We start from the raw sequence: 16,349 nt of genomic DNA on the forward strand, positions 1-16,349 counted from the left end.
GGGTAGTTGAAAACATGGCTTTCATGGCTTATTTTTGTGTAGCTTTTTACACTGCTTTTTATCTGCAAATAATTAAGCAAAAACTAGACAAATTCCAATTAAAAATATTATGAATAAAAATAATAGATTTGTTTAATTAAAGCTTAAATATTTTAATATTATATAAATCAAAAGCAATATTTATGGTGCATTTTCATGCACTAATCACTATTGCTATCAATTCACGAAAGTGTTCAGCATCAAACCTCTTTGCACTCAATGCTATAGTCCCTTTGTCTTGTGATATCAATAGTTGGCCTACATCACGCGTGTCTCTACGTACACATGATTGCATGTGACGTCGCATTCTTCTAGTCTCATTCTTGCTATTAGCCATATACATCACACCACACTCTTTGTATTTGGCTTTTAGCTCATGGTCTGCACCCATTTGAAGCCTTTCAAACTTATTCCAGACAACAGAAGTATGCTTCTTTTTACGTTTAGAAATGTTGGTCGGCTTCTTAAAATTAGCTTTAGGCTCAACATCCTTGTCCAACTCCAATGCAATAGGTGCATCACTAGTAGCAGCAGCGGATGCAGTAGTGCTGCCTGACTCTAAATTTACTCCAACTCCATCTTGCAAATCATCCATCTACAAGTGGGAGAAAAAAATAAAGATCATCTTGTTTCTTAACAAAAACAAGCAGAAAGTCATAAAGTTATTTCACAATTGAGGCTACATATTTACTTCTCATGTTAGAAACAAACATAGAGAAATCATTGGGCCACTCGAATTATTGTTTACACCCGAATACATGGAAGAACATTCACAAAATTCCTTTATTGTGATAAAAATGTATTCAAGCAGTTCAAAATGTTAAAAGGTTTGAGACAAGAAAAAAAATCGTACTAAAACAATTCTCAAATATTAAAACAATGGTAAGAAGGCACTTGACAGATTGTTTACAACTGAACTATATAGAAAAATAAAAATAAAACAAAGCACTAAAAGTGAAACAAATGCACAGAATACGGGTGCATTCACAAATATACATTATCAAAATGCATTGCACTAACTCAATAATAATCAAACTAGAAAACAATGGTAAAAAGAAAATTGACTTGTTTACAACTAAATTATATGAAGGAAAAAAAAGCACTCAAAGTGAAACAAATACACAGAGTACAAGCGCATTCACAATTACACATAAACAAGTCTTAATAACAATAATACAATTCCATAGCAACAAGCATTAAAACCAACCAATTCTGAAACCAGAACAAACTTACAATCATAGTAGCGCAAGGAATTGAGCTTGAGATGGAATCGCCAAATGAATTGAACAAAATTACATAGTTAAAATCAAAGGGACGGTAATTACGTCATGGAATCGCCAAATGCATTGAATCAAGGCTTTAGGAAAATGCAGATTATGTACATGGAGATGGAGAAATTGAATGCGAAAAAGGAGAAGAAAATGCATATTAGTTAAAATCAAATAGACGCAACAAGTTAAAAGAAGAAATTGAATACGAAGAAGGAGGAGATGGAGATGGAGATGGGTCGTTGATATTGAGGAAAGCTGATACGGTCCCGTCCGCCCCCCAAAATCAAAATCCAAAAAGGCTGAAACGGCGATGGAGATGAAGATGGGTCGTTCGTTCAGAAAGGCTTTTCAATCTCAATCTTTTCCATATCGATGGAGATGGAAACGGCGGGTGAGGACTGAGGCGGGCGTGAGGACTGAGGCGGGTGAGAGAATGAGAGAGAGAACTTAGGGTTTTCTCTTAATATATATATATATATATATATGACCTTAATAAACGGGTCGGGTCGTGTCGGTACGATAATGACCCGTATAATTAAATGGGTTAAGTGTGTTAAACGGGCTAGTAAGAATCTAGTCTGTTTATTTTCGTGTTATTTGTACCAGCTCGTTAACGACTCAATTAATAATCGTGCGGTCTAAACTCATTTATCTCGTGTTGTTTTCGTGTCGTTTTATCGTGTCGTGTTTGAAATTACCAGCCCTACTTTCAATGCGGAGAAGGGCTCATATTCGTGCCCTAAGCAAAGATCTCACTACAGTTTCATAGCCCAACTTGACTATTTATTTTATTGGGCCCATTTGTTCATGTATGGGCCATAACAGGCCTCAGGAAATAAGTGGACTCGAAGTGTCGAATGGGCTCTTACACAAATACCGGAGTTTTAAGGCTTGGATTTACTTTATGCCGACAAAAAAATTATTTGCAGAGAATGCTATGTCCTGTCAACACATTTTATTTTGAATTACCTAATATACCCTTGTGACACCTGTGGTATCCATAGGGATACCACCAGTATCCACGTGATACCAGTTACTAAAGGGTTGTTCTTTTACAATAAAACTCAAAAAAAGTTTGAACTTGAGTTATAACTTTACTCAAGTTCATGTTATTTTATAAAATTTAAGTTTGAACTTGAGTATGAACTCGAGTTTGAACTCAAGTTTGGGGCTAAACTCGAGTTCAAGTTTCCCCTTCAACTCGAGTTCATAAACTCGAATTTAAGTTAATGAACAACATTTTTTCTATTCTAAAAAATGTCATAACTTTTTCGTTTAAATTTTGATTGAGATGATTTTTTTTCTATGCATTCACAACGAAAAGATGAATAAAACCCCACCCATATACCTTATTAAAAAATTTTCATCACCATTGAGTTTTTATTAAAATACTATGTCAATATAAATTTAAGTTTTGACTCATTCAAACACAAACTCAAAAAGATTCTCAATTCAAATCATAACTCAAATATGCACATTCAAACACAAACTTAAGTTACAACTTCAACTCAAGTTATAACTCAAACTCAACTCAAAATCATCACTCAAATCACCCTAACTCAAAAATATAAAAGAACAACCCCTAAGTCTAAACGGTAACCACTAGAGATGTAAGAATGGGCATGCCCAGCCCATTCTCCTTAGGCCCATGTTGGCTGGGGCGGCTCAGCCCATGAATTTTGTGGGCCGGGCAGGGCCGGCCCGTATAAGAATGACCTCGGTTCAGTCCACACCACGGGCCAATTTTATGTGGGCCAGGCTGGACTGTGTCGCGGGCCAGGATGAGCTGTGCCATGAGTCTTGAATGGGTTGGCCCACTCAAGGCCCATCTAAACATGTAATTTTCAATTTTTTATTTTTAAAATTTTAAACAAGTTAACAAATTTATAAGTTTGAATAGTCAATGGAAATGCGAAAAATGATATTTTATTTACGATTACCTCATTAAATAAAAACCTTTCTAAGAAAAACCCTGTGGGACAAAACCTTGGTAAGGAAAAAAGAGTACAATAAGGATAATTATACTTAAGATGTTTACGAAATTACTAAAATATATATATATATATATATATATATATTATGGGCCTAGATGAGTTGGGCTGGGCCAGCCCATCATGGGCCAAGATGGGTCGGTCCAACCCAGCCTAAGCTCGGTCTGACCCATGATTTTTAATAGGCCGTGCCAGGCTGGCCCATGGACCAATATATGTTGGCTCAACCCAGCCCACTAATATTTATGGGTTGGGCCGTGCCTTGAACAGTGATGGGCCGTAACAGGTCGTACCGGCCCGGCCCGTCACAGTGTCAGGATGGGTCTAGCCAGCCTACGGGCTCGACCTATTATTGCATCTCTAGTAACCTCCAAGGTATTGTTTGGGTAACCGCCGTAACTGCTGGTACTGGCCGCAAGCAGACATACTATGTCCTTCAATATTCGTCCGGTATCACTACGGATACCAATCGGTATCCCTTGTGATACCAATTTTCGACCGGTAACCATTAAATTTATGGCCAGTACCACTCAAATATGTCGAAAACCGCCGCTACCGGCACCATACAATTGAGAAAATAAATTACAAAAAAGTAAAACAACCAAAATCATGAAACGATGCAAAAAAAAAAAAAAGAAAATTCCATTAAAATCATTGCCAGATTTGGATGTGTGGTATTACGGATCCGAAGGTGTGATGTTCGTAGATCTGGCGGTGCAGTGCAGATTTCCTCCATGGTGGCGAAAGGTGGAGCGATCTCCTTAACTCGCACAGGTCGGCTTGAAGCGCGACGCTCAATCGAAGAGCTCCGACCAACGGCGATGCTGGGATCTTCATCCACGAAGGAGATCAAGAGCGCTGAGGATCTCAGTCCAGAGAACGTGCAAAGGCCGGCATCTCGCGAAGGAATTGCCACTGTGGAGCACATCGCATGGACGGTGACCTATGCGCGGTTGAGGACAGTGAGATTCAATTTAAGACACCACACGCAGCTTGGTGGCAGGGTCAAGCTTCTTATTCGTATGACAATTTTCGATCCACACCCAAAAAATATAAGGTGGGCTTGTGATTTGGTAAGCAATATTGCGCAGTCTTCTTATTACTTTTTTTTCCATAAATATACTATAATTTTATTAATCAAGTTAAAACGTAGTAAAATAAAGTAGAATATTTTACAAATAACAAAAATTGCAACTGTTATTATAACTATCACATAATTTTGTAGCATAAAATGTAAGAATCATTATAATAACAATTACTGGTAATTTCATTATTTCTAAAATATTTCAAAAAAGTTATTTTATTTTAATTCCACTTTTATAAATATGTTATGCACTGAAATTTTTATAGTACAATTGGGTCTGTTCACTTCGCTGATTCGAGTTTATAATTCGAGTTGAGATGTGATTTTGTGTGAGAGCTTTTTACTGTAGTAAAAAAGTTAGATGTGACTGTTTTTGAGAGCTTTTTACTGTAATAAAACTCAAATTCTAAACTCGAATCGGCGAAATGAACGGAGCCATAATAAATAAGTCAATTTTTAAGACTTGTCAACGTAACCCATTTACCAAAAGTTTAAAAATAATATGAGCCTTTTCCAGTTTTCAATATTCCAAATTTGCCCTTTTTTGTTTATTTCTCTCTCTCTCCTTCCTGATGTTTCTCACTCTAATATATGATGCGTTCTCCATTTTCGGTCACGCTCTCTCTCTCTCTCCTTCTCAACCCCTCACTCCCAACGGCTCTCTCTCTCTCTCTCTCTCGCTTCCTCTTCTCTCTCTGCCACTCTATTCTTTCTCCAGAGGCATCATACTCTCTCTCTCTCTCTCTCTCTCTTCGTCGCCAACAACATCAAGCCGGCAGTAGATCTCGGACGGCAACGATAGCACCGTCGAAATTTCGCGACAATCGAACAATAGTTAATTTTCTGTGCGAGTTCATTTCAGTTTCGTGAAATCGTTCAGCTAATGTGTATCTGTGATCGGAGAGTGTGATTATGGCATCTTGTTACGACTTCCTATGATAAAATGATGTTTTGATTGACTATGAGATGAACTGCATAAATGAGCATTTGTCAATTTGAAATTTGAAATTATTGAATGTGCTGGTCTCTGCAAAGAGAGAAGGGAGGAGAGAGAGAGAGAGGGAGATGAGGAGAGAGAATTGAAGCTAGGAACAATTGAGTTTAAATACTAGTTTATATTAAAATAGCATTCCAAATCTTGGACTATTAATTTTTATTTCTAACTTATTATGATCTATTTTTTTATTATATTAACGTTTGGTTTATAAATTTAGAATTATAATATTTTTTATAAAAAAAAAATATTGTAATAAATTACAAACTATAATTTAAATCATAACACGAATACACTGCACACTTACATCAAGTATGTGAGTTGATATTTTATTTATTAAATTTTAAGAGTTAGAAAATTAGAGGTAATGAACTAATAAATTATCAACATTGATATTTGTCATTTAACATTCTTTTACGGTTTCACTTTTGTACGAACGAGAGGAAAAGCAACTTGGAATGTAGATTCAACATAGACGGCGGAGTCTAGATTCCTATATTTGTGGGCCAAAGTTGTTGGGAAATTCAACTTCCAATTTTCCATGATAGAGTTGCTAGAAAATTAAATTACAAAACTAAACACGGCAATCTGTGTAAAACTAAACACGGCAATGTATTGACTTTAATGTGATTCCGAATCCCTTTTTTTATGACCCATATATTTCCTAAAAAAATGTCTATACGTCTTTCACGAGCACAGCCAAAACTAATACGCGGGTATAAATTATATATTATAACATAGTTTATTTTACTGATTTGAGTTTAAAATTTAAGTTTTATTACAGTAAAAAATTCTCAGAAACAGTCAACTAATACGCGGGTATAAATTATATATTATAATATAGTTTATTTTACTGATTTGAGTTTAAAATTTAAGTTTTATTACAGTAAAAAATTCTCAGAAACAGTCATATTTAATTTTTATATTATAATAAAAAAATTTTACATAAAGTCACATATCAATTCGAATTAAAAACTCAAATAAACGAACTAAACAGATTCATATACACAAATAATCTATAAAAAAAGTACACGCACAGAGAAAATTTAATTTAGAAAGAAAAATTTGCAATCAAGTCGCCAAATGATATACATGAGGTCGTGTGTCATCTACAAAAACTGTTTTAGTTATATACATATATGTACATACATGCATGTATACATATATAATTACCTTTTTGGCTTGACAACCACGTAACTTTACAAGTTTTTTTTTACCACAAATTCTTCCTGGTCAATGGCATCAAAAGAAAGATGAAAATGAAGGACCACGTGGCTGGCACGTGGCAATGTACGTATGAATACGAATGAATGGCGGACAAGGTCTTTTTGATCAAAGTGAAATAATAGATGCCCAAAACAAAGTTTGACGTAGACCCAACATGCTTTTTAATGCAATATATATATATATAATATGTACATACGCATATATATTGTATGTATATTGTATTGTATATTTTTTCTATTCTATAATAATTAGCGGAGGAAAAAAAAAAGAAAAAGAGAGCCGCCAACTTGAATACGCAGAGAAGCCACTGGTTCATTAATCTAGAAAGTAAACCAAAAGGTCAAAAAAAAAAAAAAAATGATGCCGTTTTCAGAGTAGAAATGGAAAATTTCTGGGTGAAGTTAAAAAAAAAAAAAGATGACCCATTTTGAATATTTGGGAGGCTTACAATAAAGCTAATAATAATAATAATCATCCATGAATTATAAAAAATAAAAAAAAATCATCCACCGTTCTCAGTTGCCAAACAACACCACCCAAAAACATCCATAGATTAAAAGAGTTATCGAGAAAAGGACAAGAGAGGAGAGAGAAAGAGAGAGAGACACACACACATGACACAACACATGGACATGCAAGTCACCGCAAACAGAACGGAAGAAGAGACTGGAAAGAGAAGGAAGAAGAAGAAAAATTCAGACTAACACAGAGAGAAAGAGAAAGACAGAGATTCTTAATATTGGGTTGGTTTTGGTTTTTTCTCTTTTGTATTTTTTTTTAAATTTTTTTTATTTCCATTTTATACAAAGCATCATGAACTTTATTTTGTCTATGTTGTTTAATATGAATGATTTGAGCTTTGCTTTTGATGGTATCGCCTTTATCTCATCAAGTTTGGATATTGATTCTTATTTATTTTGTTTATTTGTAATTTTGTATTACTTGATGATATCCTTTTTTCTGAAAGATTGCCATCTGGTTTAAGTAATGAAATGAAATTTCGGGTTCTGGGAATTCCATAATTTAACTGGGAAATTGATTTTCCTTAGTCGAGTCTCCGATTTTTGGGCATGCCAAAATGGACCCATTTGCAGATTATTGGAGTTTGTTGAATCATTGAAAATTTTCCATGGCTATATATTCATATGTTGTGTATCTTTATGTGCACATTGGAGAAGGAAAGTCGAATGTTCTTTTCTTTCTGTTGGTCATGTTTTCCTGAGAATAGTTTTGTATTTTGTTACTGATTTTCTTTGTATTTCTATGTCTGAAGAGTAGTTATAATGCTTAGGCTAAAAAGACAAACGATGGGATATATCTTTTTTCTTGCTTTACATGATGCGATTAAAAAAATGACATGAAGTTTACTTATTTATTTAGTTTTCTCATCTTTTATTAATATCAGATCAGATTGGATCGTTTTGCAGGATCATAAATTAGCTTCTAAGAGACATTGAACTCCCCATTCTCTCTCCATTTCTGGCGCAAAAAGGATGTTTCTGTCTTATTTCACTTGGATTACTGGTTTCTGCTTGACTTATCATCTTATCTTGATGAAAATGAAATGGGATGCCATTAATATAAAGATTGTAATTGCCTCTATTACAAATTAGTGCATGTAAGGGCAATGGGGATTTGACATGGCTAGGAAACTTGTATCTCATTTGGTTGCTGAGGACATAGATAAGAAACTTGGTTCTGATACATGAATGAAGTGATAGTAGTTAAATAGACTATAAAGTAGAAGATTTTAAGCTAAACAAATTTAGATTGAACATTTTAGTCATATTTGAAGATGGGCTTGCCTCAAGTTTCCTCAGGCAGTATTGCCGAGGAAGTGGCGGCATCCTTGAGCACATTTGTGCAGAACCCACCTAGGATTGCTGGTGTGAGCAGTTGTGATTTGAGTGGGTTGCATGGAGGAAACCTCGGCAATCGAATGCAGGTTGATTTGCCGTGCTTTTCTTTTGGAGGATTCCAACGTAAATCCATTGCGGAGCTTCCAAAGGAACACGACTTTTTGAATGTGCATAAGGATGGTAGATCGAACATGCATGTATTGAACATTGGCTCTATGGAAGAACATTGCTGGCCGACTCAGAAAAGTGTACAGAATGTTCATACACCTGTTTCTAGGATTGTTGGTTTTGAATCAACCACCTTAAGCTCTCCTCTAAATGTGGCAGATGGACTTCAACATTCTTCAACTGAAATCACAAGTGATGTGAACGAGGCAAGTGGGTCGCTTGTCCGGAAGCGGCTATTATCTCCTTTGAATGGAATGCTTCTCCAAGATCAATTGATTGATGATCTAGACATTGGTAGTAGTGGAGTTTACAAGAGTGATTCCTTGAGAAGTAATGCAAGTTTAAAAGTTCATGCTCAGCAAGACAGCAAGAAAGCTCATATAGGGGACTCAAAATACTTTGGGAGTGCTGACTGGTCTGCCTCTTGTTTTGCAGAATGGAAGAGTTCACCAGATGACAATTGTGGTGCGAAATTCATTTTCTTTACGGATGGCCCTTTATTCGAAAACAAGGATTCAGAACCTCCCAATCATTTTCTATCGTCACCTGGAATTCATTGCTCTAAAGAGTCTATCATAAAGTCTCAAACCGGAGCAATAACTATTCCTCATAAAAAGCTGGCCTCACCTCCACTCTCCTTGTCTCCTCTTGGTCCAAAGTTTCATGAAAGAATGAGACTAACAAACAATAATACTATGACAAAGATAGAAGATGATAATATAACATTAAAGGACATGGAACAGTCACTCAATGGAACTCTTGCAGGCTCTTTATCTTCCTGGAGTAAACATTCTTTTAAGATGTCAAGTAAATCACCCGAGGAGCATGATGTGCTGCAAAAGTTTGACCTTTTCTCTGGAGTCAACATGGAAGGATATTGCAGTCAGAACTTGGAGTTTACTCCTCCTCAAGGTTTCAGATCAGTTAGAACCCTGAGCGGCCTTCCTGTTAGAAGGTCCTTGGTTGGTTCATTTGAGGAATCCCTGTTGTCTGGTCGGTTGTCGTCTGGGAAACTTAGTCAGGTTGGCATCTTTATCTTCAACGCTTTTATAATTTATTCACAAGTATAGCTTTTGCTTTTGAACTTCATAATGCGCTTGTTACACATTCTCATATGCAGAGAATCGATGGTTTCCTTGCTGTTCTAAATGTTACCGGAGGGAACTTCTCACCAAAGCCGCAGAAACTTCCATTTGCAGTAACCAGTGTGGATGGGGAAAACTACTTACTTTATTATTCCTCAATAGATCTCGCAGGGACCACAGAATCGAACAACTCTAGAGGCTCCAAGATGAAAAGGAGCCTTAGCATTGATAAATCAGGAATAGAAAAGAGCAGACTGCGCGTACCTATGAAAGGGCGCATACAATTGGTACTTTGTGGTTTAGATTATGTCCACACTTTTATTAGTTACCAACTGCGAAAACTCCAACTTGTGTTTTAACGGTAGACTAATCCTTTTTAACGGACATAATTGGCAAGCTAAAGTTTATATTGTTCTTTTTAGACGTTGAGGTTTAGTATTAGGAAAATCTATGTAAATCTCTTTTTATTTATATCCAATGTGGATTCTGTTACAACTGCAAGTCAAGAGTTGGTTTCCTTCATGATCGTAACTCAAGCTTAGAAAAAGTTTCTAAACAAGAATGACCTTGTTCTGCTGAAAAGAAAATGGCTATTCTATCATCCATGATTTTTTGGTGCCCACAAACCTTGAACAAGCATCTATTTAGTTGCTGAATAACACTTTCTCAGACCAGAAGTTTGTTATCTTCTACTGATAAAACTGAAACTGTTTGTGGCAGGTCCTCAGCAATCCAGAGAGGACTCCAATACACACATTCTTTTGTAACTACGATTTGAGTGACATGCCAACCGGTACAAAGGTAGGTTATTATAGTTAGAGGAGTTAGTGTTATATATACATATGTATATGTATGTATATATTCTCTCTCTCTCTTTTTTTTTTTTTTTTTTTTTTTTTTTTTTTTTTAAACAACTGAATGTCTGCCATATTTAAATTGTACATTGATTATTCTTGTTGCTGGTGTTTAGTTTGTTTACTCATAGTTTGAAGTAAGATTCTTATATGGAAAACGTTTCTCCACATGTTTTCATGTCAAAAACAGACATTTCTGCGCCAAAAGGTCACTCTGGCCTCTTCTCCGCCTGCTAATGGCGGCGGTGTTCTGCGTTATGCTCTTCATGCGCGCTTTATATGCCCTTTACCTAAGAAAAGTTCAAGGTCATTGCACAGATGTAAATCTGATCCCTCATCAGAACCGGCAAGAAATAAGGACATCGATGGGGAACGCCGCTTCTACCTGTACAGTGATTTGAGGGTGGTGTTCCCTCAGCGCCATTCAGATTCCGACGAGGGAAAGGTATATCATACATTTTCTTTTTTAAAATCATAGATTTGTACTAAGAATGTGATCTTTACATAAGCTAAAACGTTTTTAGTGAAATGGTTAAATTTGGCTTGCCATTTTCTTGCTTGGCTATTATTTGCTGTCCTTGTCCAAGTAATATATCCTCTAAATAGTTATTTGACCAAGTCTCACAATATCTGTCGTTTACATTCTGCAGTTGCATGTGGAATATCATTTTCCTTCAGATCCAAAATACTTTGATATCAGCAACTAAAGTTTCCTCTTATCAGAAAATAACCATGTATATTTTTTCTGTAAATATTTGTTATGTACATTCAGTCCCTCGTCATCCTTCGGGTGATTACCCAATTTAACTGTAAATAACTTTCATCTCTCAATAAATCGTTCATTGCTTGATTTTATTCCTTGTCCGACCTTTTGTCACCTGATCTCTTCCATACCTAGTAAAGGGGAGAGAGAGAGAGAGAGAGGATTGTATTGGTTGGCTTCTAACTTTGTTAGAGGACAGAGTGTAGTTTCTTTACTTCTATCCTTTTTGTTAGAGGATTTTAGTCCTTTCAAAAGTCTTATTCTTTACTTCTATCCTTTTTGTTAGAGGATTTTAGTCCTTTCAAAAATCTTATTCAGACATCTCATTTCACTTAAAAAGTCCAAGGAATCTTACACATTTTGTAGTCTTTGCGGTTTACTAGTTTTACTATTTCCACACGTCTCAATGAGCCTTCTCTTCTTAAATACACGATTCATCATTCAAAATCTTTTTTCATACTTTTTCGTGTAAAACTAAAATTTGGGTCCTTTGTACTTTTTTGTATAAGAAAATAAAAACGTGGGTCTTTATATATATATATATATATCTATATATATATTCCCTAAAAAAACCGTGAGTCTTTAAGAAATCATTTGCATGTAATACAATACCTTGAGCTGTTGTAACTTGTATGTTACATTATATCACTATTTTGTCTAATACATATTGTGCTACAAATTCTTATAGATTTTTAACTTTCGTTGGATTTTGCCCAAAAAAGTAGGAACACTTTAAGCATCTCTAGTTTTCTCCCTACAACTATCTTTGTTTACTTCTTTGATAAAGATGGATCAACTAAGCCCACGTTTTTATTTTCTTCCTTCCACTAAATTCAATTTTGGGTGTCAAATAAAACTTTCCTGCTTCAAGTGGGAAATCAAATTCCCATCACTTTAGGTTGGTTGATACTTAATGATATCTTGCATTTTCTTTTCCACTAAATTCAGAATACAAAACTTGGATCTTTCATGTATGTTACTACGAATTCACAAATTGTTTCAATCCAAAGGGAATCACCTGTTTTAGTCTTTTGACAAGAGTTCCAAGGCTAGAAACTTGGGACAGATTGTTGGTTACTCAACAATATTGGATTCACATGAAAAAAGAAAAATCATAATCTATAGAATGTAGATGTTAGCATTACTTAGTATAGAGAAGGAAAAAACATTGGTATAGTACTATAATGTCAGCTAAAATGTGCTCTTTCTGGTTTTTATTTAAATAGAGAAGGAAAAAACATTGGTATACTACTATAATGTCAGCTAAAATGTGCTCTTTCTGGTTTTTATTTAAATAGAGAAGGAAAAAACATTGGTATAATACCATCATGTCAGCTAAAATGTGCTCTTTCTGGTTTTTATTTAAATAGAGAAGGAAAAAACATTGGTATAATACTATAATGTCAGCTAAAATGTGCTCTCTCTGGTTTTTATTTACTCATTCAATTATTTTTTATTAGAACAATAGGATGTTTTCACAAACTTACATTGAATGAAATAATTTTAAAATAGCTAATCAAAACCTGATTACTAATGACGTAATATTTCTGCTATGCCATGAAAAAAATCCTCATGACTCCGCAAAATACTTTGCGCCACGATCTTCAAAACATAACATCTATATATATATATATTATAAGTAAATTAGAACTAAAAAACTAGGATTTTTCTTTTTTCTTTTTAAAATAAATCTTGAAACCCTCAGATTATGTATCATGAGCTAATATTCCGTTAAAACTTCTAACAGATGGAGATTTTTTATTAATAAGTCATACTTTAGGGAATAGATGTTAAGTTTTACAGATATTGAGACTAAGTGTTACACAATTCATAGTTCAAAGATAATTTTTATAATTAATTCAAGTATTATAATGACGAGTACAAATTTGAAATTGATACCAGTGTTGGAGAGAGAATTTGTTCAGCAACTTCACGTCGCTTACTCTCCACTTCGAATTCGAGTTAGGGATCTTGGGTACTTGCAAGGAGAACTCTCTGACACTCGAGTCAAAAATTGCATAACAAAAAGAAAAACATACCTTTCACCTACCAATCTCCCCCTATTTTTAGGCATGAGAGCTTCAAACATCATTTAATCCTATCCGTAAATCTTAAGTGAGTTAATATTATGAGACCTTCTCTGGTAATTTAGTGCACCGATGGTTCTAATTTTTGACGGTTGAATCTGATCAAAATCACATCAAATTAAAAAAATATGCAGAACAAATAGATTATGACGCAGATCTGACGACTGAAAGTAGAAAATTACTGATAATCTTCTATTTTTCTAGAGACTACTAGAGAAATTCTCTAATCTTAATCATTAGTCAACTATTTAATATTACTACACGTACTTTATTTTGTCAAAACGTTTTGTTATGAGCTACCCGATACATCCTGCTCAACACAGTTTGTTGTCCTTAAATTGAGCATCGTCATTTCTTTGTCCTCTCTCTGTTTTTTTTTTTTTTTTTCTCCCTCGTGTTTTATTGTAAGAAAAGCTCCTTCAAGCCACACCATCAATTCAAAGGTATGGTCGTTTTCTGGGGTCTCATTTCACCCCCACAATTAGATTGATGGAAAACCATGTTGGGGATGATTTAAAGCCATCAAATTATACAAAAAAAACCAACTGGTTTTCCTATTACAAGTAAAAATTGAAGGAGCTTGTGCTTGTCCCAATTATAACAAGTATACTCTTTATAGCGAAAAAAGCGGTTAAATGCCACTAGACTGTCCTTGGAAATGGAAATGGAAAATGTACCTGAAATGAATTATTGGATAAGAAAGACCCTAATGAATATGAAACCAGATTGTGCACCCAATTTAAAGGGTATGATAATCAGGCATAGGAAAGGCGACCCATTACAAACTTAACAAAGTTAGGTGGTTGGTTAAGTTTTTTTTTTTTTTTTTTTTTTTTAAAAATTAAAATAATTATTCTATTATAATTTACTCCAAAGATACTTCAGGAAGCTGCCATTATTATAGAAAATATAGGTACGTATCAAAATTTCACAACTCCTATTTTCAGCCACAATATATTACATAATTAAGCATACCACCGGTCTAAGTTGGATTAGGGTCAGATTTCTTGTTTCCCTAAACAACTCAAAGCACTTGTTTATAAAATTTTATAGTAGGAGTTTTTCCCTACTTGTAAGGTACAATCGTCACATCTGTATCGAGTTATATTAAATTGTTTTTACTTTTTCTGATCTAATATGAGTTTGATGCGATCTTTTGGTTCATAATCGTATCCCACCGAAGATATTTTTTCATACTACCATAGAATTCTTTTATGGGTTTTGTTTTTGTGCTTCTAAATACATCTAGAGTCAAATGTGTGTGTGTGTGTGTGTGTGTGTTTTTTTTTTTTTTTTTTTTGCAACTTTTTCTATCAGAAGGTTGATGACAATAATTAATATTGACACAAAAGGACAAGTCAAAATTATGAAAGCAGGAATAAATGTAGGTATAGAGATGAAGACAGTATTAATTGAGAGTTCTGAACAAAGAAGAAATGTGGGGAAAATGCATATTGGAAAATTATATATATATAAATATATATATATGGGAATTGATATATATATATATATGTATAATTTCTTTCTTTATTTCTCTTTTTATATTTTTTATATTTATTTATTTTTAGTTTATTTTTGGAGAAAGACCAAAAGAAAGAAAAGGGGCCACCACACGCTTGTAACTTCCAAAACTATGACATTCAATGTGGCCGTGGATCCTATGCTTTGGCCTTCAAAATATGTGTCGTGCCGTGTCAACTTACTTGCATCGGTTGCAACTTTAGGCAAACGACATCTCAATTGCTTCCTTTACATGAAGTCCCGAAAAGATGATAGGATTTGCAGGGATTCGACCTAGATAGTGAAAAGGGGATTTGGATATTGACAAAGAAAACTATGGGCATCATCCTTAGAACCATGATATTAATAGAAGATGTTTTAGCTTAATTACTATAGTCATTCCGTCCGTATCGCCTTCTCTTAGCCTCATTAATGACCGCATTAGAGCTAATAAGAGATTAAGGCCGTGTTTAGAATTAATTCTATTTTTGTTTTTTACGTTGTTCGAGAAAAAAATGAAAACGTTTTTAAAACGGTGTTTGGCGCAATAAAGACAACAAATAAAAATGAAAATGATTTTTTAATTTAGTGTAAAATGAGAGAGAAATAAAAAATAATTTTTAGTCGTTTTTCATTTTTTATTTTCGTTTTCTCCTCTCTCGAGCAGAGAGAGAAAGAGAGATATTAATAAGTTTTTTATACTGAAAATAATCTCTTGATAAAACTACCAAACACATTTTCAAAAATAATTTATGTCTGAGATTAAAAAAGTTTTCATTTTCATTTTCATACAAAAAATAAAATCATTTTAGAACGAATTCTAAACACACCCTTAAAGTTCAAATCTCCAACCCCAATAAATAAATTAAAAAATAAAGTTCAAATCTCCAACCCCAATGAAATAAATTAAAAAATAGGGGGAAAGAAACCAAGATAGTTGACCTTTTAGAATGACTGTTACTATTTACTAATAAGGTATATAGCACTAATGCATGATCAAAATCAGATCTCATAGAAAATCAGATCTCATAAAAAAATTCCCTTTTTCTCTCTAAAAAGGGAAAAAAAAAAACCATTTTCACCCTTCTGTCTCTTTGTTTTTTTTAATACTCATTTTCACCAAAATTTTGATAGAATTGAGGTAAGAATAAGAAACAACGTACCCGAAAATGAAGCCTAAATTTCCTAGACATTGGGTATGTGTTAATCCATTTAAGAGATAATACTATTTCGAAAGAAACACATTCAAGAAATTACGGATATCTAACATCACAAAAACCTAAAGAAAAATAATAATAATAATATTTAGTAAGCAGATTGTTTTTTTTTTTTTCTTATTTGGTAGTCACGTACGATCGTGTCTTTAAAAGATAAAAGATTCCCTCACTTTTTCTTTTTTTTTTTTTCCCTCTATAAATGCCCCTCAT

General features: G+C 34.1%; 2 protein-coding genes across 4 annotated transcripts; one reads left to right on the top strand and one right to left on the bottom strand.

Moving 5' to 3' along the window:
* Positions 1–26: 26 nt before the first annotated feature.
* Positions 27–1,756, bottom strand: LOC112091141. Of its 2 annotated transcripts, none has more exons than XM_024164021.1 (3): positions 1,273–1,756; positions 246–634; positions 27–62 (listed from the first exon to the last, which is right to left on the bottom strand). In XM_024164021.1, the coding sequence occupies exons 1-3, from the start codon at positions 1,276–1,278 to the stop codon at positions 59–61; spliced, it is 399 nt and encodes a 132-aa protein (XP_024019789.1). In that variant the 5' UTR covers positions 1,279–1,756; the 3' UTR covers positions 27–58. The 2 variants fall into 2 exon arrangements, with proteins under 2 accessions (XP_024019789.1, XP_024019788.1); XM_024164020.1 differs by having other exon boundaries at positions 46–83.
* Positions 1,757–6,984: 5,228 nt separating this feature from the next.
* Positions 6,985–11,412, top strand: LOC21392188. 2 transcript variants are annotated; one of them, XM_024164017.1, is made up of 6 exons: positions 6,985–7,349; positions 8,017–9,655; positions 9,754–10,005; positions 10,439–10,519; positions 10,763–11,017; positions 11,223–11,412. In XM_024164017.1, exons 2-6 carry the CDS (start codon positions 8,402–8,404, stop codon positions 11,277–11,279), a joined length of 1,899 nt encoding a protein of 632 aa, XP_024019785.1. In that variant the 5' UTR covers positions 6,985–7,349; positions 8,017–8,401; the 3' UTR covers positions 11,280–11,412. The 2 variants fall into 2 exon arrangements, with proteins under 2 accessions (XP_024019785.1, XP_010093944.1); XM_010095642.2 differs by having other exon boundaries at positions 8,034–9,655.
* Positions 11,413–16,349: the final 4,937 nt, after the last annotated feature.

This window comes from Morus notabilis, unplaced genomic scaffold (assembly GCF_000414095.1).
Source record: "Morus notabilis unplaced genomic scaffold, ASM41409v2 Scaffold2427, whole genome shotgun sequence".
Lineage (NCBI taxonomy): Eukaryota > Viridiplantae > Streptophyta > Magnoliopsida > Rosales > Moraceae > Morus > Morus notabilis.

Excerpts from the sequence above, each read along its gene's own strand:
- LOC21392188 (XM_024164017.1), top strand. The coding sequence starts at position 8,402 with ATGGGCTTGCCTCAAGTTTCCTCAGGCAGTATTGCCGAGGAAGTGGCG. Across the intron at positions 10,006-10,438 it reads TGAAAGGGCGCATACAATTG|GTCCTCAGCAATCCAGAGAG; the intron begins GTACTTTGTGGT and ends TGTTTGTGGCAG. Across the intron at positions 10,520-10,762 it reads ACATGCCAACCGGTACAAAG|ACATTTCTGCGCCAAAAGGT; the intron begins GTAGGTTATTAT and ends TGTCAAAAACAG.
- LOC112091141 (XM_024164020.1), bottom strand. Across the intron at positions 84-245 it reads ATAGCATTGAGTGCAAAGAG|TTTTTGCTTAATTATTTGCA; the intron begins GTTTGATGCTGA and ends GAATTTGTCTAG.